The 26348-nt window shown below is 30.5% G+C and overlaps 2 protein-coding genes across 6 annotated transcripts; one reads left to right on the top strand and one right to left on the bottom strand.

The window, feature by feature from the left end:
- Positions 1 to 3672: 3672 nt before the first annotated feature.
- On the bottom strand, positions 3673 to 21087 carry LOC119631408 (transmembrane protein 184B). 3 transcript variants are annotated; one of them, XM_038023578.1, is made up of 9 exons: positions 21060 to 21087; positions 12191 to 12506; positions 11917 to 12082; positions 10721 to 10979; positions 10482 to 10651; positions 10225 to 10391; positions 10066 to 10140; positions 9882 to 9966; positions 3673 to 4066 (listed from the first exon to the last, which is right to left on the bottom strand). In XM_038023578.1, the coding sequence occupies exons 2-9, from the start codon at positions 12476 to 12478 to the stop codon at positions 3816 to 3818; spliced, it is 1461 nt and encodes a 486-aa protein (XP_037879506.1). In that variant the 5' UTR covers positions 12479 to 12506; positions 21060 to 21087; the 3' UTR covers positions 3673 to 3815. The 3 variants fall into 3 exon arrangements, with proteins under 3 accessions (XP_037879506.1, XP_037879505.1, XP_037879507.1); XM_038023577.1 differs by lacking the exon at positions 21060 to 21087 and adding an exon at positions 20473 to 21012 and having other exon boundaries at positions 3816 to 4066; XM_038023579.1 differs by lacking the exon at positions 3673 to 4066 and adding an exon at positions 7310 to 7694.
- A 1167-nt stretch (positions 21088 to 22254) lies between these two features.
- Positions 22255 to 25386, top strand: LOC119631553 (brain protein I3). 3 transcript variants are annotated; one of them, XR_005246676.1, is made up of 4 exons: positions 22255 to 22477; positions 22556 to 22968; positions 23056 to 23360; positions 23433 to 25386. XR_005246676.1 is itself a non-coding variant. In XM_038023873.1 (2 exons), exons 1-2 carry the CDS (start codon positions 22399 to 22401, stop codon positions 22939 to 22941), a joined length of 465 nt encoding a protein of 154 aa, XP_037879801.1. In that variant the 5' UTR covers positions 22255 to 22398; the 3' UTR covers positions 22942 to 25386. The 3 variants fall into 3 exon arrangements, 1 of the variants encoding a protein (XP_037879801.1); XR_005246675.1 differs by having other exon boundaries at positions 22556 to 23360; XM_038023873.1 differs by having other exon boundaries at positions 22556 to 25386.
- The last annotated feature ends 962 nt before the right edge of the window (positions 25387 to 26348 follow it).

Raw genomic sequence — 26348 nt, 5'->3', positions numbered from 1 at the left:
TGGGTGCCTAGTCACAGGGGCATTCATGGCAATACAATCGCAGATAATATTGCATCTTCCAGCCTATTACGTATCAATGATCGCGCTGTGATTTCCACTGATTTGAGATCAATCGACAAGATTTCCTCAGTCTTCCTTTAGCAACAGCAGTAGATGAATTCAAGTTATGATCGTCAGTTGTACTCTAAATATTGCACCATGGTTTACCAACTGCGGTCTCAGACCAAACGTTATGTGCTTTATTAACAAGCTGATGTTTAACGACACGAGATGCAATGATAACCTATTCAAAACTAACAGAATGAACAGGTTTTGCACTCTCTTGATCGTCTTTCATTTGTCTGTTGCTACTTCTAGTCGCCATTTCACACTTCGCAAAGTAAAACTTTATAAATTTTATCATTTATAATCTACACAACAATGTGCATACTCTAATGTCCTCGTTTAGTTTGCATTCATATGTATATTTGTGCCTTCATTAACTCGACTCCAAGCTTGATCAACGCATTTGGAGAAATTATTTAAGCAGAAAAAAGGTTATTAATCTCCTAACGCTTTTCACCATACATATAGACATTTAAGCTATTTATATTAGAATTATGATAATTAATAAAAGTAATAACAATTTAATAATAAATTATTTGATACAATATCTTTCACCAAAGAAAAAAATATAAAAATTTTATCGAATTAGAAAAACTTGAAATATGAAAACATTGAAAAAAGAAATCGTCCCTGAAGAATTTAATAAAGGTATTTCTGGTTTATTTTTACTAAAAAAAAAAACATTTTTTAATTCAACACATTACATATTAAGTACAGCGGACTCGGTATATGCACCGAGAAATGCCTTATTATCTATTTTCTTACTTACTGCTTACCTTTCTTTATTTATTTCGTTTGTTTTTCTACATCACTAAATTTATTATACGAATTTTTCTTTATTTAGTTTCACTTATTTTTATATTCGCCTATAATTGCAATAAACCATACACGAATCTTATTTAATATATAAATAATTTACATATAAAAAGATTAAAGTTTAACAGCGAAAACTAAAACTAACAAATAGGAAAGTTATATTCGTTTTAGGACAAGTCTCTAATACCCGTCATAGCACTTTTCATAGCAATTACATAAATACATAAAAACTCTTAAACTATTTTATTCATTTTAGACCTGGCAGTTAGTTGATCATTCGGAACTTTTTTACAATGACATTTCTATATATATATATAGTCTTAGCAAATTATTTTTATTAAAATTGAATTTTATACGGCTTATACATAGGTTCCAGAGTTATATTTCTTTGCCAATTACGAGCGACGAAAATGTGAAATATATTGTATTTGCAAAATAATATGAAAACAATTTTTTCTTGCATAATTTTAGAAAATAATCTCATCTGCATAGCAAGTTAACTTACAATATACGAAATTCGCAACCGTAAAGCGGAATAAAATAAAATACAATTTTAACTTGTAGATTTAAAAAAAAAAAAAAAAAAAAAAAAAAAGGACATTAGAATCATAATAGTAGAAGAGACTCGCGAGTTATCGTTTTATATTCAATTTGATGTTCGGTGGAACAGCACTGCAATAACTTTTAATTAGCATGCGAGAAAAAAGTATCACCAAAAAAGCACATATGCGAGAAAATCTCTTTGATATTAAATTATTTTGTTTAATGCATGTATACTAAACTACGTATTAGATTTAGCAATAACTGTGTAACACATAACACAGGTATACACGATCCCATATAATCGATATATTTTTGATAAGAGTATGTAGTCAAAGTGGATTTTGCCATATCTGATCACTTAGCTGTCCAACAACTTATATTACGTTTGAGATTTGAAAAATTTTTTTTGAAAACCAGATTCAGTGTTAAACTCCTTCTCCTTCAGGTTAGTTTTGAAAACTAGCAAAATCGGTTACGAATTAGAAATTTCAGTTTTTACTTTAGAATTTGAGACGGATTTTCCATTTTTACTTAACTAAATTGACGAGTAATATTCCAAAAATTGATTAAATCGGATCATCAACCATAAATAAATAAGATGAAGAATGTAACCATGGTTTTTAGTTCATTACTAACAATTACCTACAAATTCCTACCAAATCGTACAAAAACATTATCTAAAAAAATTTATGATATGTACGATACAATGTACGATCGATATACAAAGATGTTCGTTCTATCTTGCAACCGAATATTGTACACAAGCTGATGATGGGTATTAATAGATTTGATCTAAGCCAAATATAACTTCTTCTCTTCTGTTTTTTTTTTTTTGTTTTGTTTTAATACTTATTTCAGAAATTTAAAAAAAAAAATCTTTTTTTTTGTATTTTTTTGTTTTATTAAAAACATTGAGTGTTTATTATCCTAAGAAATAATATTTCAAAAACTATGCCAAGCATATACCTCAGTTTTGGCTTGAAAAGAAAAAATAAAAGCAACAAAAACAGATATTCGAAGAAAATCGTCTAAAAAAATAAAATTGAATTTCTTTTATTAGACGGCAGTTGGTTACGATCAATTTGTATTCAGTATTTATTTATTTTTTTTTATTTTTTTAAATTTTTTTTTTTGTTAATTATTTTCATAACATGTGTTTATTGATTGATTAATTTTTCAGTCCCATATATCTTGTTCTCTTTAATAATTTTTTTTTTTTTTCGATTACGGCGAGAATAAAAAAATTGAGAAAAATAAAATTAGAAAATAAAATTTGCAAACCATTCATAAAATGGCCGGATTTCCTTTAAAAAGACTACACATATCTATATATATATATATATATATATATATATATATATAATAATATACATAATTTGAACTTTATATATGTATACTTTTTTAATATCTAATAGATTTTTAAGATATTATTTCCTTCCCTTTATACACGCTTTGTACTTATATATTAACAATGACAAACTAATTATTTGGATCGACTTTCACTACAAACTCCTATAATCGTTAACAGAAGTTAGGAGAGATTTTTCAATATTTTTTCATCATTTCATCTCTTAATAAAATATATATACATTCTTAGTCAGAGGGCAAGCTTCTAAACCGTTTAACTCATATCCATTTTTTCTTTTCAGCACGTCTTTTGTCAAGTTTATTTAAAATTATTTAAAATTGAAATAAAAAGCTGAAACGTAGGATATTACGATTCGTAGTTTCTTTACTGCTTTGTTAAGTTCATAAGTGTGAGAGTTACATTCGCTTTCATGTCACGTATATCCTTCAAAAACACGAGAAAAACAAAACTTTTCAAGAATTTTTTTTTTTTTTTTTTTTACAGTAACAGCACAAAACTATCGATCCGTTTACGTAACACGCCCATAATTAACAAATTGAAGAAAAAATTTCATATATGTATATACAATTAATATATTATTAAATAATACGAAATAAATGTCTTGTTTTACGATGACAATCAATCGACTCAAGCTAAGTGCAAGATGTGTATTGGAATAATGGATATCTAGGATATCTAGGAGGATCTCCAGTGTCCTCCTACAGCAAATGTAATTGCTTTATTGCTTACTCTGCTAACATTCTTAAAACAAACTATTGCAATAACATGCAAATTATGTTATCGTATTTAAAATACTTACATTTACTTACACAAAAAAAAAAAAAAAAAAAAAAAAAAAAACAAAATTTAGCAAAAGCCTTATATTACGTTAAATTTTTATCGATCAATCTAAACACTTTGCTTAACTTAAATTTTCAATAGAGAAATAATTACATCATATAACAATTTGACGACAAAACATGTTTTACAATATTAAGGGAATTTATTGGTATTCATCATCGCTACTTAAAAGCATAGTTTTTTCATTATAATTTTGACTTATCGTTGCTACACGTTGGCCGCCCGGCATAAATTTCCGTTGATTACCCAATGTCTTTGATGCCATACAGGCCAATGCCGATGAATTATAGCTGTTAGTTAAGCTGACATTAGCACCACCACTGCTTTGACTATTGTAATTTGGATCGTCCGGATCATACGAAGAGACACGTATTCCACGTGAATTTTTACCACCTAATTAAATCGTTCGCATAGAAAATTGAAAAAAAGTGAACACAACAATACAACAAATTAAGGAATGTTTCCATTTTTTTTTTTTTTTCTTTCTTTTTCAATCCGTTATTATTATACCCAGTATATATCAATTGCTCATTGAAAAGGAATTTTATTATTTAGTCGAAAATTTCATAATTAAAAAAAAAAAATATTCTTTTATACTAAATTTAATTTAAGAAAAAACAATTAAAAATTTATTCAAAACATTGCCCAATAAAGGATTTTTGGAAAATCAATTTTTTTCTTTAAGACTGAACGACATACCACCTCCAATGTGTTAGCTTTAATGGAACGAAGGAAAAAGAGCCATCATTTCAAGCCAGTATATAAACTGTAATATATTTGACTAATTGTGAATACCACTTATTCAATCTGCACTAACGGTGGCATGAGTTCTTTTTTTCTTTTTTTTTTTTTTCTGATCCTTTGTAAAATATTCCGAGATTAAGATTTTTTATAAGTGACGTATAACAGCAGGTTATTACGAAATTGATCTGTAATCACACCAGAGAGAACTAAATACATAGAGTTATCATGAGAATTTTCAAAATACAAAAACGTAGTAAAATCGCTCGCACACATTCTTACTGAGTGTTATTGTCGTCAATAACAGTAGAGCGCTATCAATTAGCAATCATTTGTATGGGCATGCATTCTGTTAAAACGGTTACATTTACGAAATAAAAGTGCATAGCATTCTATGTTCTTAAGTGAATATGCGCCATTGCATATATGGCAAAGGATGTCCGAAAATTTACTCAAAATTTAAATTAAATAGAAAATAGGATTGGTTGGAACTATAATGTATACAGGGTAGATTTATGTGTGGAATAACATATGGGGCAAATGGCTTCCGATCACATGATCTAGGAATTCAATTTTACACATCCAGGGTATGTCCCATACCGTAGGTGAATGGTTTCATGTGATATATGGCATATGGCACTGTCTTGCTGAAACCACATGTCGTTCACATAAATATCATCCAATCTAGGCGAAAAGAACTTGGTTATTATAGTGCGCTCTCGAGATCCCAGTAACAGTCACGTCACTGTTTGATGAGCTTCACAAAGGCGCTTAAGTCCCTTGTCAAATGCTCCAATTTTACTAACCGTATACTGTCATCTGTCGTTGGCTTGTCAACACTTTACCGCACATGTTGGCAATTGCAAATCTTGCGTAAATTTTAAGGTACCCTACATAAGTGTATATGTACGAAAAAAAAAAAACTTAAATCTACGTAGGTATCAAATATTACTTGTTTACATTTTATAGCAAATTCCATATTGAAGAAATCGAAATTATATATATTCGTTAAATGAAAATGTTCTACGGTGAAATTTTTTATATTTTTAAAAAAAGTTCCATTGTAAATGTAAATTTTCTTTATTTCACTTACTAATTACAACAGTTTCATATTTACTGATTTTAATTGCATACGCATATATTTGGCGTAGTCCAGGATATTCATTCTACAATATATTGCAGCGAACCACACCATGTGCAATAAACATACATAAAAAATAAGTGAAAACACTGCAATGGGCCGCAGCCTCTTATGGGAAATGAACGAAAAATTGGTCTAATCCTAATCATTTTCAATAGCATTCGTCCTTGGGGCGAAGCTTGGAACGATGGCTTGCCAAACTCCATCATAATGTTTCAAAAATTGCGGCAAGAAAAAAAATAGACAAACAAAAATGCGTAAAATGATTATGGATCGAACGGTGAATCTATTTCAAGTCCATGTGTGCATTGCAGCATACATCCACACAAACTAAACTTACTCTTGTACCACATCACACCACGGCGTACGGTATGCTAAGTAAATTACGCACAGCTAAAATAATATTCTTGCAACGTAGCTCTTTTTAATGATAGGAAAAACTCTTCACATTTCTTTATATGAAAATATTTATTGAAATTTATTGAAGAGTTTGGCAAATATAAACCTTTCATTGTTTATTTTATCCTCGTTTTGGGTTTTTTCGAAAATCTACATTTCTACGGATACCGTAACACGCAATTCACTTAAAAACTTATGCTTTTGCTTTACAAAATTTTTGATACAGTGTCACAGTTTAACATAATTCTTACCCATACCCACTGGTGAAAATTAACAAGCAAGGGATCAAATGGCTGCTAATTAAAAGCGCTCTACCTGATAACAGAAACATCAAACGCCCGGAAAATTTTACTATCTTGTAGTTTGATGATTCTGATGCAGCACCTCTATGTATTTAGTTAGTGCTCTCTGATGGAACGTGATTGTCAAATTGTAGCCTTTTCTCCCAGTTTCCATAAACAGACGGACTATGCATACTATATAGGATGTCTGATGCGTATTTTCAAGTTAACACAAAAATCTAATACAATCCAAATTCCATCAAAGATGGGTATATGAAAAAAAAACAGGTGCTTTTTATAAAAAAAGAAGAAAAAAAAAAAAACACATTTGGTGGCATCTTTTAATAAGAATTTGAATAAAATTTTTCAAAGGACACATTATATGAATTTAGTGCTGAATTTATAATGATTTTATTGGTAATAACAACGAAAATAAACATACATACATACCATTACGACATTTAAGCAAATTATACAGAAGTAGAAGTAAATGCATTACAATAAATATGCACACATGCTGCGAGTAAGAAAAAGGATCACAAATCATTCCACAATAATGAACAAAATCATGATCAAAAATGAACTTAAGGGCACGGTTCATTTATTTATTTAAGAACTTTTCGCTTATAGCCACACCCAAGAGGCCGTGCATCCGCGACATCAATAAATAATTTCTATTTTGCCTTTTAGCTCACGGTATGATTAAAAATTATACAATTTTACTTATGAATATAAAAGAAAAAAGAAAAAAAAACAAAAACAAATAAACAAAGAAAAGAAAATTATCTCGAAAAAAGTAAAACGGATTTTATCGCGCACACGCACACCTATGTATAAATTAAACTAATTTAAAATAATAAAGGATTCAAAACATCTTACAACTAAAAGAAGAATATTTAATATATAAAACGTGTCCATAGAAATGGCTACGCTCGTTTTATGTATATAGGTACATAATAATAACATATCAAAATATCAAAATAAATCTGTTTAAGTACTTTAATTCCACTTAAAGGATATTTCACGCAAAGTAAATATTGATTTGAGTAAAAAAAAAAATAAAAAAAAAAAAAAAAATGTAAAAAAGAAATTTAAACTTGTACAAAGGTGTTTTCCTTGGCATTTGTTTGCTTTAGAAAGATGGTTTTTTTTTTTTCTTTTTTTTCGTTTTACTCTTTTTAATATTTATAAACTGTAGACTTAAGTATTAATTTGTAGCTTAAATAAGGCAATTATGGTGGTAGTGTAGATTTGTTTTAATTTTCTTTTTTTTTTTTTTTTTGTTTTATTTTTTAATTTCTTTTTTATCAAAGAAATATAATTATACTATAAAAATTTTCCGAGTTTAATTCAAAGCGTTTAATGGAATCTTTCATTGTTAATTATGGATAGTTAAAATTATTTTGTTGCATTTGCATGTTTTTTCAAAGTTTTTCATAACGTTGCGATGAAGTTACGTCTGCAAAAAAAAGAAGAAAAAAAAAGAAAATCCAAAACAAAGAAATCAAAATAAATGGAAATTGATTTCAAGCCTTTATAACCGCCCCCGAATAAATAATTAATTAAAATGAAAATAATAATAATAATAAGAATGAATTAATTAATCAACTAAACTATATTTGTAGACAAAGTCTCAAGCCAAAAATTGAATGCAAATATTAAATGTGAAAAGCAAAAATCGAGCAAGCATGATAATTAAAACAAAATAATTAATTTTTATTTGTCCACCCACTACTACTAACAGCTAATAAATAAATAAATATGGAAAACAATTTTTAGTATTTTAAGTCGATCAACAACGATTCATTAATATATATATATATACTTTTTGTTATTTTTGAAAATTTTCAAATCAATCATCGATCAAATTATCAATGAACACAATTAGCTTAAGTTTATTCAAAATTCTATAATTAAATTTGAGAAGGAAGGCAGAGAGGAGAGAACGAAGAAGGTGAACGCATCATCAGGCGCATTTTGAAATTTATTTTTCAAATTTTTCTTAGAGATATATAAACGACAGATTATTTTTACTATCTTACTATTGCAAATTTGTCCCCACTTCGATAACTTTACCATCACAAGAGGGGGATGAATAGTTGAGGCTAAGTTATTTTAGCAAATATTTTTGCATGTTACTCACTACGATAATCACTAAAATCTATATATTGACCTTTAGAGATATACGAAAGTGGTCGAATATTCAATAAATTCTAAATTTTAATTCCATTTCAAATATATGTTAGTATAACATGGCTTATGAATAATATGTGAGCAACATATGAATTAAAATGGAAATTGGCTTTATGACGAGGTTCCATAAATGAAAATATGTATATACCAGGCATGTCATATCCAACTCAGAGATGATCATTTGATTTTTGATTATCATATAATTTTAGGAAACCACAATGAGAAAAATGCGAATTTCGAAGAGTCACGGCACTTATTTTGGCAACACTTATTTGGGCAGGGTTAGTTTAAGTTTGTGATTGAAAAGCACATTGAAAACCTATATTATCTATTTATAATTTGATAGTAACTGAAAAAGTAGAGCATTTATAAAAAATGCTGCTAGCAAGCATCGTGACTCGAAGTAGTTTAATATTTAATTTAAAGAAGAGTACGCACGCATTAAATGAGCAGATGCGTGAGAAAGTTTAGGAGTCCGTTTTTTTTTCGCGTCACGTTCTCTACTTTAATGCCCATCCTCAAAAAAACGTACAAATAAACAAAAAGCAACACAACGCTCGTTATAGGTGTACGAGTTGATTAATTGCCCTATGTAACCGCAACAACGAGCAACATGATAAAGACGTCGCAAATCATCTGTTCATGTGACTTAATAAACATGCTCAGTAACAAAATTGATATTGGAGAGTATTATTGTGAGACTATTTCTTCGAAATGCCAAAGCCATTACCCAGTCAAAATAACTATAATAAGAAAATAGACGATTTTTTGTTCTGACTAGTGATCGGTCACAATCCCAGAATCCCACAATACCAGAATATACTCCTTAGTATTGGGGGATCCATAAAAGAGCTAGAGATTTCTATATATATAGCCAGAGTACAGACTATGCTCATAGCTATTAGACTGGGCATATATGTTTCCATAAACATTGAATACCATCAGGTTTACGCAATGCAGCAAAAATGTTGTGGTTCGTTTTTCTCATGTCCTACGAAAAACAAAATGTAACTAAAACTAACTAACCCGAGAACATTTATTTACAATTCAATGGAAAGTAAATCAAAATTTATAAAAATCTGCATAAATCACCATAAGTAATAAATCTTTTAACAAATAAAAATCAAAAAGTATCTACGTTTATGGAAAATACTAAAATTACCAAAAAAAAAAAAAACAAAACAAAAAACAAAAAATGAACAAACACATGCGCGTACTTATATATAACATAAATAAGTGTCTGCGTCAATATATACTCATATGATATAATAAAATGAACACAAATATATTTAATAATTTTTTTTTTTTTTTTGTTAAAAATGATGAAAATATTTTCAGAAAGAAAGCTTTTCGCAAGATATGGTTCTACATAATATATTTACATCGGTTAAAAGCAAACGGTTGTGCGCAACATATAAACATGAAAATAATATTTCTTTCCACACAAACTTACCGGAACTGTATTGTGTATATTGTTGGTATTGCGGATGGAAATTATGTATAGCATCTGTCATTATATCCTTGGGGTTCATGGTTTCCTAAAGCGCACGATATAAAAAAATGCAATTTTTATAAATTAAATGTAAAACATATAAACAAAAAAAAAAAAAAAAAAAAAAAATTCTGATTTTTATTACTTTTAAACTGCTTGAAATTGACTGCATAGTTACGGAACGGCCATGACCATCGCCAATACAAGTGCGAGCATAAACCTGTATGTATTAAGATATTGTTTTTTTTATTTTTTTTTATTTTTTTATTAAAAAATAGATAAAAGCATCGTTTAAGTCACTTACTTGGTATGGAAAAGCGTAACGTAAAGCAATTGCTGCAAACAACATTTCAATGCATATAAAGAAATTCTGATAGCCAGCCGATACAGTACCGGCCGGAGTAACAGTGCCAGCATTATCAACAATTGGAGAAATAACTTTAGCCTTTTCCAAAATAGCTAAACCAACACCTTTTTTTTTTTTTATATAGAAATATGGTAAAAACAAATTACTTATATAAAAAAAAATTTATTAAAAAAATTGTAAAATTGATAGCGTACCTTGCCAGAACGACAAGAATATAACTGATTTAATGGTACAAAATTTTAATACGGGCTCAAAAGGTGTCAATAAATCACGTGTGGCAAAATAAAACAAATATAAACCATATAAAGCCAATGAAACGGATATATTATAAATAACGGTTATATAAATGTAACCATCATCGGTCCTGAAAATAAATGTAAATATTTTTATTTAATATCTACTCAGTCAAAATGAAATATTGTAAGCTATTTACCTCCAATTGCCATCGCGGTATAGATCAAATACTTGCAAAAATATTATAATAAAAGCCATTAATGGTTTAACTAAACAAAATTGCAGAGTGGCTTGTTTACAAAAACGTAAAAATCCAATTGTGTACGTTTTGCCCTTTAGACAGCAAGTACCGTAAAGGCAAGAGGTTTTGATAGGTTTACCACGTATTTCAGACATTATGTTACCCTCTCCTCCCAGATATTCGTAGCACAAAGACAGAAAATTGTAAATGACAAAAGCTAAGAAAACGAAAAAGAAGAAGACGAAGAAAACGATTATATAAGAATAAAATTTTTATTTTTTATTGATTACCATATATTATTATTATTATTGCTTCATTTATTCTCTCGGTCATCATATTCACCGCACATGCTTCTTACAAACTAAAATATATTTTTTCACTTTCAAAATGTGTTCATCAAAGAAAAACAAAAAAAAAAAAAAAAAAAAGAGCAAGTAAGAACGCTATGGTTGGCCACCACTCGTCGATCTACAGTTATTCATATAATGACTTTGCCAAATAACGCTCTATAAAGGACATGGTCGAAGAAATGGGCCGATTTGAAGTATTTTCAGTAGCGTCCGCCCTTGAGCCAAAAGGTTAGCGTAGCAAATTTCATTAAAATAGCTTGAAACTGACGACCTAACTCTCTCTCTCTTTAATCCCGATCAATATGGAGAGTTGTCTTTGACTTAAGAGTTTTTCATTATACGAGAGTTGAGCATCAAATTTAGAGCATATTTTTACGAAAGGGAGAGAAATTTTTGTGCTTTATTTTTTATTTTTAGTGGCGGATCAGTTGTTTGCATAAACTTTACGAGTAGGGTTTAAAAAAAATATTTGCAAACACCTAGACAAAGTTTAAGGATCGGAAAGCAATATCACATCCGTACCATGACTTAAGAGGGTTAAGAGTGTGAAATGCATACATGCATACACATTTGCATGTTTTTTTACATTTGAAATATCTATGATGGATGTTGAACAAAATCTGTGCAGAAAGTTATCTTTTTGATCTTTAATTGATGTCAGCGATATTAATAACCATGCAGAGAACAAAACTACGGAAAATGTTTGGGCAGACCTAGTTTCAATTGTTTACAATAATAATTTGATCTTTTAAATGTGATTAAAGTATAACATAACATTATATAGAATAAAAGCAATTTACTCACCTTCATAACAATCTCGCACCGTAAAAAAGTAAACATAAACATTAGCCGAATTAAAAAATAATAAACTTATCCACGAGTATGTGGCATATATGGGCACAATAAATAGTATGCGCACTATCCAACGTTGTTCTTGAGGATTTGTATACCAACGCAAGTGTTGATAAATCTAAATCGAATCGAAAGCGAAATATGAGAAAGCGCATGAATAAAATGAAAGCGAATAAGATATCAACCTATGGTAATTATAATAAAAACACTAATTATAGGAACCCACCTGTTGGCATGTTATGAATAAAGCGGCCCAAACAAATATACCAGCTAAACCTTGTGCGGTTTTTGTTTGTAGGAAAATGCCATCACCCACATGACTTAGCGGATCTATGGGTGCAGATGACATTTGTGCAGGTGACATTTGTACCACGTAATTGGGCTTTGAGGGTGGTGTAGCATTCACCAGTGCGACTGTAGCTGAAGCGATGGCAACAACAGAAGCAGTTGCTGTTGTTGTGCTTATACTATTCGTATCATTAAATGCGGCGGCTATGGTGATAGGTGTGGTCATACTTTACACGCACAATCGTAATTAGTCACTAGAAAATTGAAAAAATATTAAAACCAAACCAGTTTAATGTCTAACGAGAATCCAATGTATACCAAATCTAATAATAAATGTTAATAAAAGAAAAAATAATAATAATAATAATACAATAATAAAAACAAAAATAGAAAGAAAAAAAAAAAAAAAAAAAAAAAAAAAAAATAAAAAAAAAAAAACTTTAACTCAAAAATTCTCAAAAAAAGAAAACAAAAATTATTAACGTTATACACAATAAAAAAAAAAGAAGCGTTTATCGCGTTCCTGATAAAACAGACAAAAGCATTTTTATCGATGTCGTCCCCGATAAAGATGCAAACAATTTTTCAAATGCCATTTATTAACGTACTAATTATTCGCAACGTACAGAACAGTATGCTGAATCTCTTCCTGCACTAAGAGTCTCAAGCGTTTCAACATAATAAAGACAATTGAACTGCTTTCAGATGTTATCCTAAATTTTTGAATTTCATATTGATGACTAGATTAGGATGCGTTTGTAAGAACAACCGATTGAATGCATTACAGAAGAAAATATTTTAATCTATAATAGAAGGAACGATTAAATAAACTATGTCTCAATATGCTGAGGCCGGCTTCAAGTTGTTTCCACCATTCTAGCGGCGTAGTTCAAAATTTTTCTTAGCAAATTCACCAACGAAATACCGAGATACCGTCACTACCTGATTTTTTTTTAAAAGACACTCTTCTAGGTCGGAATTGTTATCCTCTGAAACCAATTTCGGCCACATTTTTCCCGTAACAGAAGAATTTGAAGAAGGTTTTCTTTCATCTCCCAAAATAATTCTCTTCTTAAGCAATGTAATTTATCCTATTTTTCTAAACTCTCTTACTTCATGTCTTATTCTCTTATCTACGGATGAAAATCGAGAACATAAACAAATTAACAACATACAAACATACAAACAATTATATAGGAAATGTGCATTCAAAACGTTATCGATATTTTAAAAATATTGTAATTATATTCCTGTTCGCCTCTTAGCCTAAAATAGTTCGCAACGTTTAGCATCAAAAATTTTCCAAATAAAAATAATGGGCATAAATTCTTCTTTTTATTTTTATATTTTCTAGAGATAACTCTTGCACTTCTTTCATCATGGGTACGCTCTCCCATTGACCCCTCGTACTTCTATGAACGAAAGGGATTTCTAAGCGATTGGTTCCGTGAATAAAAGCAGTGCTTTTCAAACTTTAAAAAAGAAGTGCACGCAACTAAAATTACGGGCATAATACTCCCGGCCCCAGAAGGGGAAAGTGTGTATTTGGCAGACACTCATATAGACGAGGCCAATCTAATATCTCATTATGTAATGCGAAATTCCCCTAAAGGGTGATTGCCACCACATTCTGCACCATACATACGAGGAGCAGTACACTTTGAATAGCTTGACCCGCGTGGACTAGGGAAATTAAATGATACATAGCTCTGGGCAAAACTACAAAAGATCCTCTTTTTTTAAAAAAAGAAAAGATATCCCGGCTTCCCATCTCCCGAAATCATACATAGAGTGATCTTTAAAAATTTCTTACAAATACCTTAACAATTTTCGTTGTTAAATAAAATATGCCTCCTTAATTGAGGAGGGTACAATCTAAGTCACATAGGTACACTACATCTTGAGCTGTTTAAAGGTGAAATTATAGTTTTATTTACTTAAACTAGATACCTCCATTATACAAGGGATATATTTCGATGGAGCTTATTAAGGATTTAATGTAAGTTTTTAAAAAAAAAAAAGAAAAAAAAAAGCGTTTTTGAATTATAAAATGAAAGCTAAAAGACGGCAAAAGCCTCAAGAGAATTGTAAACGAGGCAGACACATTTATGAAATCCACGAATAAAGAAAATTAAAGTAATATTTATTATATTTGTTTGATGCACAAAAGAAAAACAAAATACATATATAACTGAACTTCAATTTATACAATATTTGCGAAGAGTTTATTTAAAAAAACATCATATAAGAGAGAAGCACAACATTATTATTCTCCGACACTATCACGTCAAAATAATAGCTTTTTCTCTTTCGTATGCATTGCATTCGAATTGCGGTATATATATATATATATATATATATATATATGCTTCATAAAACATGCAAATGTTATATTTTAAGTGTGTATTAGTAGCTATGCGGATATACTTTAACATATATGCACAAGTGAATAGAACGAGTTAGTCGATACGAATCGTCAAGTCTTAGAAGCAACGGTAAATGTAGATGAAAAGATAATAAGTGGGTGGGAGAGAAAACATAAGGAAGGCAAACGGGGCCAAAAAAGAAACAGAATAAATGAATGGTAACACACGTAGCATTATAACTTTGAAGGAAATTGTTATTGAGAACATATGACGATAATAAATATTTGGTCAGGGTCATCTACGCGAAAGAGTTTGTAATATAACCTTAAAACCGTGTATTGTATGCGTCGCCCTATAATTACACTATAAGTATATATGTGCGGGCCGTGAAGGTAAACATTTCTTTACATACTTTTCATTATTTTGATGTAAACAGAAGAACGAATTACTTAAACTCAACTAAAAGTAAAATGAAAGCCTATGAAACGAAAACTTATACTCAATTATCAATAATATGATTAATAAAGTAGATGACCTTGGGGGGATCGTTCTAAACATATATTAAATACCCAATTAAGTTGCTAGCTTTCGCCCATAGCCTTATATGGGGTATAGCGAAATAATTAAGTGTTGCAGGGAAGAAGAAAAACGTATCGATCGACAGTCATCCCAAAAAGTAAATAAACTAATTGTTCGGTTGAGAGCGATTTTTTTAATATTCATTGACCGTAGCATCAAGAAAAAAAAAAACTGTAGAAAGCTGCTTCTTGCAACAATAACGTTATATTTAATGGCTCCAAAAAAAAAACAAAAAAAATATTTATACGAATTCTTACGATAACTATTTGTCACAGATTGTAAGTTTGCATCTTTCTGGCTATTGCGGGCGGTATTTACTTAACACAGCTACGCCAACTGGAAAACTCGTCCTGTAACATTGCTCGAGAACATATATCTGAAAGTGAGTGCCCGCTTAAAGAAATCTAAAGAAAAAGGAAAGATTACTCGCCCTTTTCGATAATGCAGAGAATTAAAGGAAAACAAATCGAATGACTGTGATTATGAGAAACTATTCGCAGAATGCGTTGACGGTTGCGAACTTATCGACTTAATGTGCGGAAGCGTTGATTCATGTACAAATTTATCGCTATATTTATAGAGACCTCAAATAATGTTCAATTATAAGAAGAGAAGTTAACTTTTTCTTCTATATTAAAAAAAATATATATAATTAATTACATTAAAAGAAATAAAAGTAAAAACATTAATAATAATAATAATAATAATTCAAGGAACAGCAATTTCTTGCTTACTAATCATAGACTTTAAACAATTGATCCTTTTGTCGCCCTACAGATTTCATTCAAAATTCGTAAACTGGCGGACAATCGCATTGCTACACTTCCGTGCGCTTTTTCCATATCTCGCTTTAGTCCAAAAGAATTACTGCTCAAAGGACCATTTAGATGAATGGCGAACATTCATCTATAGAAAAGTACAACTTTCGCATAAATTTCTTTAGGTCTACTGTTCCTCAACTGAAAGCTTCAAACTTATGAAGGGATCTCAGGAAGCGTTGGCAATATTGTAAGACCTTTCTATCCAAAAATTCAAAGCTCACTACTTTTTACCTCAACTAAGGAATCAAATTTTTCGAATTTATGGATCCATCCATAGGCACTGCTAATAATGACACTCTATCTTTACAGTTGGTCGTAGAGAGAAAACATTGCAAACCAATTAATTCTAATAAATTGAAATTCAAACCCAAATCTTAAAATGACAGATGGTATAGACGGATAAGCACTGATTTCATTTCCAAAATATAATTGGATCGAGATGAATAGCAGGAATAACATTTTGTGGTATTTTACTTTAAACTTTAACTTATATATCAACCGATATTCATCGTGTTGCTTACAGCCAGTTAAATATGCTTGCATCACTTGGAAGACGTATTGGACACAGCAGCCAATTCCAGAGGCGTGTACTATTTATGCAAAATAGCTGATCTGATATCCTTATGCTTTGCGCCTTAATTCAATTATTTCAACCCCTTTACTAGGTCTTGCCTTTTGCAATCTATTGTATAAAATTCTGATCGCTGTCAATAAGATAATCGCCGGCAATAAATAATACAAATATTTTCCTGTTCTGTCAACAACACGACAACGACATTCCAACGAATCATCCAACACATGCTGACACATTGCCGCAACATTCCAACGCATAGACATGTCTAACGGATAACCTGAGCGTTCTGTGGCTTGCAGAGTCTATAATAGCTCTAGCACTATACAGCAACGTAGGCATTAAATATTGTTATGCTAAGAGATGGCGAATTTTGGAAGGTGTTGGATAAATGTTGCAGGCAAAGTGATCTGAGGAAATCGTATATCTTGCCAACTATGGCACTTACGTGATCGGACTAAATCAAGATTTCATTGTCAGTGATTCCCAAATTTTTGAATATCTTCACTATATGTATATTTGTTCGCCATTCAGCATTACGACGTGAGCAGTAAAAATGTGTCACTCTTTCCTGTACGGCCTTTTCCCCTCCCCTTTGAAAACAAATCAAAAGCAATAACAAAAATTTCGAAAATATATTTTAAAAAAATTTTTCGATGACTACATGCATGCGAGAAGAGAATAATGTAATAATGTGGAAATAAAAGAACCTTTTATGGATGATATGCGTTGAAAATAAGGCAAAGAAATTCGTATCGAATATTTAATACCCAGTACTTCGCAAATAATTTAAATAATTATGCAATTAGGCAACGTCTTATGTAATTTGCACATTGATAATGAGCATTTGAATAAGTGCAATTTATAAGATCGAATGTAAAACTTTAAAAGCAACGTTTTATTTATATATAAACATGGACGCGTTCTTCGATATCTTTGCATCATTTTCATTTCATCAAATCCTTTCGCAACTTCGTAGACGATACCTTCATTTTTACAGGTACTACGCAATTGCGCAGATGGATAGATGAACGGACGGGCATGCTTGGATGCATTACCAATTTGAAACTGAAAAATAATATATATATTTATTTATTTATTTATTTTAATTCTACTTATACTAGAAACTCAACTAAACAAATAACAGTTGAGTTCAATTGGCCCATAATGCAAAACATATTAATATTAATTAATAATAAAATTCAGTATGAGTATAATAAAACAAATAAGAAGAGAAAAGAAAAAGAAAAAAAGCATGTACACTATCAGCATAGAGCCACACGTACAACCGGTACAGGACCCAATTGCAAATGAACCCCTAAGCCATCGCAAACATGCACAAGACTGGCAACCGATAATAATTAACAAGAATTCATTTTCGAATCGTAACGAATTTTTATGGTTAAAAGCTAGTTTAAGTACGACATAGGTAAATCGCGCGTATTAAGCAATGTTGCTTTAATGGACTTTAAAGAGTCCGATAACGAGAATAAGTGGTAGACGTCATTTAGGTTCTTGCAAACGACTCTGAGCGGATTAAACAGCTCATAATTAAATTTACACTGACTAAGCTTAACCAAGATACCAAGCTTAACCAAGATAATATATATATGCGGGGTTTTTATTGGTACTTAAAAGAAAAATATGAAATTATAAAGCGTTATAAAATTGAGTAAACGTGACTGATATTAGCAATTTTTGTAGAAGTACTACAGTATTGGGTATAGAATATGCGTTCAAATTTTTTTGTCCCTTTATCTATCCATTTATGTAATTTATGAGTAATGAGTAAAAAACCGAATTTTTATTCCTTTTGAGTAATAAAAGTGTCCTCACCAATCAACGCCCAATAACTTCCACTGTTCAGCTGCACTTTTGCGGCCAGGAGAATATTTACAGCAGACAGGCTGATATGCTTAAATCGATTCAGAATTTGATGCTGATCAAGAATATGAAGCTATGAAGCTTCCTTCTTGTGGGCTTTGCAAACGCTCTGATAAAATGAATATACACCTCATCCGTCGGTGATGGGTATAATAAACCTGTTGTTAGTTTCTTGCCTTATCTGATTTTTGATTTTTGATGTGGCTAGAATGGAAGGGTAACCTTCGAGGTAAAATTTTTTCTTTTAAATTAAATTTTTTATTTCATGATTTCAGAAGACAGATCAACGATATGACTAAGCCGATGTCTGATAACTTTTTTAATCGAGGATACTTACACCCTTTAGGGATTTCTATGCTCATCTTTTTTTTTTTTTGTTTTTTTCTTCTTTCTTCTCTTCTCTTTCCCTTTATCTTTTTCATATCCTTTTATATTATATTTGGTAAATTTAATATACATCTTGTGATCTAGATAATAATTGGAATGATTAGATTTTATATTTGACTTTATAAGGAAAATACAAAGAAAATGATTTGAAATTTTCATCAAATATTTTAATCAAACTGATTTAAATTAATTCAAATAGTTTAAAAACATAGCCCAAAATTAATATTTTTATACACATTTCATGTTCTTCGGTTCGTAACAAACACGAGTCCCCATAAAGGCAACATTCTGAATAAATCACAGGTTCGCTTGTCTGTCTGTCTGCCTGACATGTGCTGCCGGAACTTTTGCGCTCGTAAATATTATTAAAATACTATAAAATTATTATATTAAAATATTATAAAATACAACTTTACACACATATTTTGAAGTAAAAATCCGTAAAATACAATTGATAGTATACGTTAGTCGAAAGTTTAAAGCGAATATTTAAAAAATATATTTGCAACCGGTCAACAACAAACTTTAACTTATGAATTGCCCGAAATACATAATACAAACAAGTCCTAAGACATCTAGATGGACATGGAAAGAAAAGTTTAAGCTGACCGAATGCGATCATTTCTACTTCTATGTATTAGCCTAAAATGTTGGGTAGGAAACCTTCGATCCGATAAGATATATATATTCTCATTCAATAACAGCATAACTTCTTTCGTTATTTCCACTAAATTCTTAATTGTCCAGTCAACGAGCCTACAATGAACCAATTATTACGCAATTTGCAATTATTGCCCGGTGATGCTGGGCATCGCAAGCTATTCTTATTTACCTGATTTTAATATTATTAGTCTTGAAAAACTATATATAAGTCATACGCTAAGTTCGTTCGTTGTTTCGCTGTTAGACGTGTCTTTTTGAGCGAATTGATGGTCACTGATGTCAATCATTCATCCCATCTCAGTTTTTTATAAATGTGATAGCTCCATAAATAGCCAAATAGTCAGACGGAATATTAAAAATCCATGTACACTCATTCTCCAATAGTAGGTATAGAAAAACGTTATCCCAAAAAGTATCATTTTTAGAGAGATAATGAGATAAGAAATTAAAAAATGATAGCAAATTTATCATATTCAACATAGGTCTAATACTCGAATGGCATATATATATATATATTGTATTTTATGCCGCCCAATTGTAAATATGAACAAGGACGGTAAGCCGCGCACGGCAGTAACTTTGAGCGAAATGGATATGGCAAACATTTTATTATAAAGGAATAGAACTTTGATATACTGCCATAATGCAAGATACACATAAATGTTAAAAAAAAGTTTCACATATATGGGCATGTATGAGTTGTTCGTAAATATTTTTTAAAACTTCAAGTTAATTTAATTTTTTTTTTTTTTTAAATTTCAGCGGCCATGTTATTTGCTGCTTGTGGTAAAAGTTGAAATTAAAATAATTTTATAAGTGAACGCATTCGTATACGTTTAGAGTAGGGTTAATGTAGACTGATTATTAACAAATTATTAAATATACGTAAAGGCTTCGGCATTTTAAAAGACATCTTAAAAGGCTTGCATAAATTTCCACATATACTTACATATACGCGCATATATCTATATATAAACACTTCGTATAAGTCAATTGCCGATTTGTAAAAAAAAACAAAACCGTAATTTATTTTAATCATAATTTCTTGCTCACTCTTTCGGCAGCGTACAATTCAACAACCGCTGAAACTTTTTCTTTATCAAATATCTAGCATAGCACAAGACGTTCTGTTTTTTTTGTTATAATTTAATTTTCTCTTAGATTTAGCAAAATCTTTAAAAACCATTTACATCGAAGAAATAAAAAGCACTTAAACGTTCACTTCCCACTACTCGAGAGAACACCAACTTTTTTATTTCGTATTTTGGTATTTCTCAAGCATGCACAAACAAACAAGACAAAAAAAATGGCAACATAAATATACCCACTGAAAAACTCTACATGCATCGAAGCTACACTTATACATGCCATACATTATTAGCTAAATAGTGATGCATAAACAGCTGTCTCTCATTGAAAATTCCTTAAACAATAACGCAAGGGAAACGCACTTGCGTTGTTGCATTAACTTTCCTTCTTTTCTGGTATGTGTGTAATATTTATTTATATTAGATATCGCGCAATATATTCACTTACCTCTTCCTATTTTTTTTTTTTATATTAATTTTATTAATTAATAATTAATAATTTTATTGTTTCAAAATTTTTTTCGCAATTTTTTTTCTAATTTAATTCTGATTAAGATGATAGAGTTGCCTTAACAAGCTTTAACTTCTCTTTAGAACGCGCACACACACACACACACATACATAGACACAACAACTCGTATCATACAATTTTTTTTCTGCAATTTCGTCACTATTTTCTTATTGCAAATTTGTAACAATAATAACGTGTTGATATTTTAGCAAATTTTTGTGCTACTCGTTTTTAGGAGACGTTAACTAATAGACTTAATAATATTTTTTTATATGATTTCTACAAAACTTTACGCACTTTTAAACAAAATTTAACAACATCTTCCACAAGGCGAACGAAATTTACCTGTGAAATAGTCCGCGTTACCATATTGCGACATTTTACTATTATTGCATGCATATGGTTTACTCAGTTGAGAGTATGATTACTTTGAAAAATAATGACTTGATCGTATGTGATCGGAATTTACATTATGACGCATTTTAATTATTTGTTCAGCGGCCCGTTAGATACAGCCTGAAATTAATTTTTTAAATTTCTAACAATTATGGCATTGAAAAAAAGACGTCATTCAATAAAGTGTGAATTGTTGAATAATACTTCTACTCTACTAATAAAATAGTCGAATAACGTCTTTTCTCGGAAATAAATTTTTTAAAATTATTTTGCCAAACTGATTACATGTATTGAACAAATTCTTCCATAAAATCTTATATACCCTCTTGATCCTCTTGAACATATACACAAAGCTAAGCCGAAAATAAAGCTTGGATATGGCCATTGCTCTCATGAGAACTGAACATAAACTTTTATTATTTTTCTTCTTATTCGTGTACCAGCCATTTGTAATGAATTGAACATCGCCTATAGATTTTTATCATGAAAGCTCGTAAGTGTATTAGTTGAATTATTCAGTCATTTCTAATTAGAAATGAATTAGCTAAGTCGCCAAGTTATATGAATCAGATAAAAGGTCGTAGGTATGGGCAAGAATGGAATTCTTTTCAAATATTTCTTTGCCTTGCTTTTCGTCTACTTTATCTTTTCATCTTTGCAACTCTCATAGTTGCATTTTTCCGTACATATTCTCTTCCTATTTAATCTGTACTTTCATGTAATCCCTAAGTTGGATTATATTTTTACTGTTGGCAATATACATTGTGCAAAAAATGCAATTATTTGATAAAAGCGTAGAATATATAAGCGATACACCTCTCGACAACAGTTAAGTGATTTGTTATTTTATACACCAATTGTGAAATAAGCAAACGGGAAAATGTCTGAAACAAAGAATGATGCTAATCCTCCGTCATATGAAGAAGCCATGCAGGCACCTTTGGAACCACCAACAATGGGCAAGTTTTCTATTACAAATACAAACATAAATATATTTATAATTAATCATACCTTCTTTTTTATCTTATTGTTTAAAGCTTTGAAATATCCCAACTCGCATGAGTCAACTCAGCAAGCACCTAATCCGTATATAAATCTAGGTCCACAACCATCACTAGATCAGCAACAGCATTATGCGAACGCTACAGCACCTAACACTTCCAGCCATACAGGTTGCTATGGTCAAGTGCCTTCGTATGGTGCGTTCGAGTCAACGCCAGTTAACGTGGTTATAAGTCAGCCGCTTACCGTTCCCCCTGAAATCATTATTATTGGTGGCTGTCCAGTTTGTCGTATCGGCATTTTAGAAGACTCTTTCCCTCTCTTGGCTCTATGCTGTGCAATTGCCTTCTTTCCGGTGGGCATACTTTGTTGTATAGCAATGAAAAACAAACGCTGTTCCAATTGTGGTGCAGAATTTTAGTTTTTCAAACAGATCCATTCAACATTCGTAAGCAAGCGATATTGATTTTATTGATTAAAAAGCTTTATAATTCCTTTCTTTTTTTTTTGTTTTGTTTTGATTTCGAAACTAAAGAGTTTGCATGACGGCCAGGCTAAAAAGCCTTTAAAATTATCATTGTTACTAATTTGTACACCACGGTATAAGCATAAATACGAAAAAAAAAAAATGTGTTGTATATAGTTAAGCATTGTATCCATTTCCACATTGTATCTATGTATATATGTATGTTTAACATTTGTGGATTTTCTTTTTATATAAATGGTTTAATTTGTCCAGAAAAACAATAAATAAAAGAATGAAAGCAAGACAATAGATGTGTGCAGTATTAGTTGTGCTGCTTGGTAGACGCTTAACGATCCGAGATTTATCATGAACCAGTGAGAATAGCGACATATTGTGCACTAGACGGATTGAATCTTATTAAGTTTACTTTTACTATTAAGTTACAGATTTTACGGGGAAAGTAAAAGTGTCGCTGATTATTAAGCATACATGCATCTGTCCGATGAGAGATGTCGACATAGTGCTGGTCGACATATCGCCATTATTTAAATTATTCACGTTGATCCTGAAATATTGCTGCTGGTGATGCTTGAGGTCGTTGTGACCGCACTTTGCTGCTGACTGAAAATAATAGAATTTCAGGTTGAGTTTAATTGCAACGGCGTCGGAAGATAACTGATTATAACTGAGCTTGAATTTATCATAACGTTATCCATTACCGATAAACCAGCCTGGTATGAAGTTGATGTGATTTAAATTACTATAATCATTCACTTGTTCGCAATATATTCAGAGCAAAAACAACAATTGATATAAGAGAGGTTCTGCTATAAGGCAAAAAGTTGAACTTCTTTTTTTCCCTGCCGGCTAATCTGATTGAAAATAACTTACATTATGATGGCAGAAAGCAAAGGATTACTTGAAAGTATTTGACAATCGTAATACTTTGAAACTGTCGAACGAACTTTCTAAGTTTTATTTTCATAAAAATAGATTAGTACGAATTTTATTAACAAAAAGCGCGCATGATTTCAGAGAGGGTAAAAGGAAAAGATCGGCCTTGGGTAATGAACGGCGTTTATATTTTAAATGATGCCAGATGAGTTATAAAAATTCTTTCCACGGAAAATGTGTAGTCTGCTTTTAAAAAAATGAAAAACTGTGTGACAGAACATGAACGCTGATTAAGAGAAAGAGAATAACAAACACATTTCATTGACGAGCAAAGTTTTGCTCAGCAATGATAAAACCATGTACACCTTAAATTACACACTGCCGTACAACCGCTTTAAATTAAAAAATTCCCCTGCTCATGTAAACAAAACCGAAGTATTCGAAGCACTCGGAGATTTCAGTTAAACACAATAACATCAAGTATTTTTGCAAATTCTCTTCGTATCACATTTTCTCATTCGACATACGAAAGCCATATTTTTCTTCGATATGTGTCGTTCTGTCATGAATTTCACAACATGCGACCAAATATTGTATAGTTAGTTAATCAACCTGACGAACCTGTCATCTGTAATCAATCCTTAACGTAATATAATGTAAAAACTGTGAGTAACATTACAACCTTAAAGATTGAATATATTCGCGTCATTTCACTCCATACATTGGCCGTAGACATAACATACAATTAGCTATCAAAAATTTTTACTTTTTTCGTTTAGAAGGTAGGTATAGATTATTCTGTTGGTTTTTCTATTCAAATTTTGTCGAAAATTTTTTCTGATTATGTAATTTCATGAAATCGTAAGACCCGATATTACAATAAAATTCAATGTGGACATCGTTTTGAACAAAAGTAATTTGAACTTTCTTTAGCGTTCTCTGCAATTTCCTTCTATTATTTTCCTAAATTATTCGCTTAAGGATTAAATTAGCTAAAGGTACTTTCTTCAACCGTTTATATGAAACTCGATTTTTTCCATCCATAAATACGTTGGATAGGGGAGTATTCACTTTATTTTTTACAATTTTTCACTTAACTTCAAAAGAAAGCTCATTTTAAGAGGAAAGAAAAAAAAAACCTAATTTACTCTAAATTAAAAAGAAGGAAAGGAAGAAAGGAAATTGCATGGGCGGGCGAATCAGGAATCTAGCCTTAGTGCCGACACAATTCAGGTTCGTAAAGACGTTCTAGTCTTTCGTCAGATGCGCTTAGATGTCGCTTGAAGGCGTGAACTCGTTGCAATCTTTACTCCTCTCTTACACGACTCGTTTGATGATAATTCTCAACTTTTGCAAGTTGCCACTTTTTGGAGCAATTTTCGTGCAGAGTGATGAAACGCGGTGACCTAAGGGAACTACTTAAATTAATTGATTTCCAATAATTCGCCATAGTTTTAATATTCATCAGATTGCTTTGTTAACCAGCATTATCCAAAGAATTATCTTTATCCCATTGCTGTTGAGGTGTTATTTGTTTTCGTCTAATTTTCGTATCTGTAACAATAAAATTTTGTGAATTTCGAAATTCTATCTTCTCGTCCATATCGATCGCTTTTAAGGTTTTTTTTTTCAAGTTTGTCTTACTCACTTCTCATTGCTTCCGACATTCCTTGAACTGATATTTGCTTCCTTTAGAGCACTGATTAAATAAATTGCGTTTATTATATTACAAGATATTTATTAAAATTATTAATATAGATTTATTGGTGTGTCTGCTTTTTTTTCTTCAAAATTTTCCCGCTATAATTTATAACAAAATAAAATGTTTAAAAAATAAATCTTTTCACACTTTCGAGCTTTGCGACAAGAACAATATATATAAGAAAACAAAATGAAAAATTATTTTTACGTTATATATATAGATTCTGAGTTGATTTTATGGCCTACTCTGTAGATAATGAAAAAAAATTTTTTTTTGAAATGAACAAGTTTTTACAAACATTGAAGTAAATCTCAAAGATTGTTTTAAACAAAGTTTAGTGAGTGCGTTGAACTACAGTAAAAATTCCGTATTCACGGGGGAATACAGAAACCGCGAATACGGAATTCGGGTTGGGTACCTATTAGAATCCTTTTATTCTTATGTATGTACTTATTAGAATTCGCGAATAAAGAAGTTTATAGCCGCGAATAGAGGAATTGTATCGCATTTTTTTAATCCGCGAATAACGAAACCGCGAATGAACGAAGCACGAATAAGGCACTTTCACTGTATTTCATATTTCTATATATATATATGTTTTTATTGCTTTATGTTTGTGGAAATTAACAAATTGGCTATTAAATCAAATAGAATTCCTTTTTAAACAATAAATCGAAACATTATTATTATTATTATTTCTATTATAATACATTTAGCCAAAAAATAAATTCTAAGACTAAAAGTCTTAAAGCACTAGCATATCTAA

This window comes from Glossina fuscipes, unplaced genomic scaffold, assembly GCF_014805625.2.
Source record: "Glossina fuscipes isolate IAEA_lab_2018 unplaced genomic scaffold, Yale_Gfus_2 1, whole genome shotgun sequence".
In the NCBI taxonomy this organism is placed as follows: Eukaryota; Metazoa; Arthropoda; class Insecta; order Diptera; family Glossinidae; genus Glossina; species Glossina fuscipes.
The sequence above is the reverse complement of the archived record's forward strand: the minus strand, read 5'-3'. Positions and strand labels throughout refer to the sequence as shown.

Bases quoted from the DNA above. Each gene is read 5' to 3' on its own strand.
- LOC119631553 (XM_038023873.1), top strand. From the start codon at position 22,399: ATGTCTGAAACAAAGAATGATGCTAATCCTCCGTCATATGAAGAAGCC. The intron at 22,478-22,555 runs GCAAGTTTTCTA...TATTGTTTAAAG, and splicing joins TTTGGAACCACCAACAATGG to CTTTGAAATATCCCAACTCG.
- LOC119631408 (XM_038023578.1), bottom strand. From the start codon at position 12,478: ATGACCACACCTATCACCATAGCCGCCGCATTTAATGATACGAATAGT. The intron at 10,980-11,916 runs GTGAGTAAATTG...TCGTTTTCTTAG, and splicing joins GGTGCGAGATTGTTATGAAG to CTTTTGTCATTTACAATTTT. The intron at 10,392-10,481 runs GTACGCTATCAA...AAAAAAAAAAAG, and splicing joins ATTCTTGTCGTTCTGGCAAG to GTGTTGGTTTAGCTATTTTG.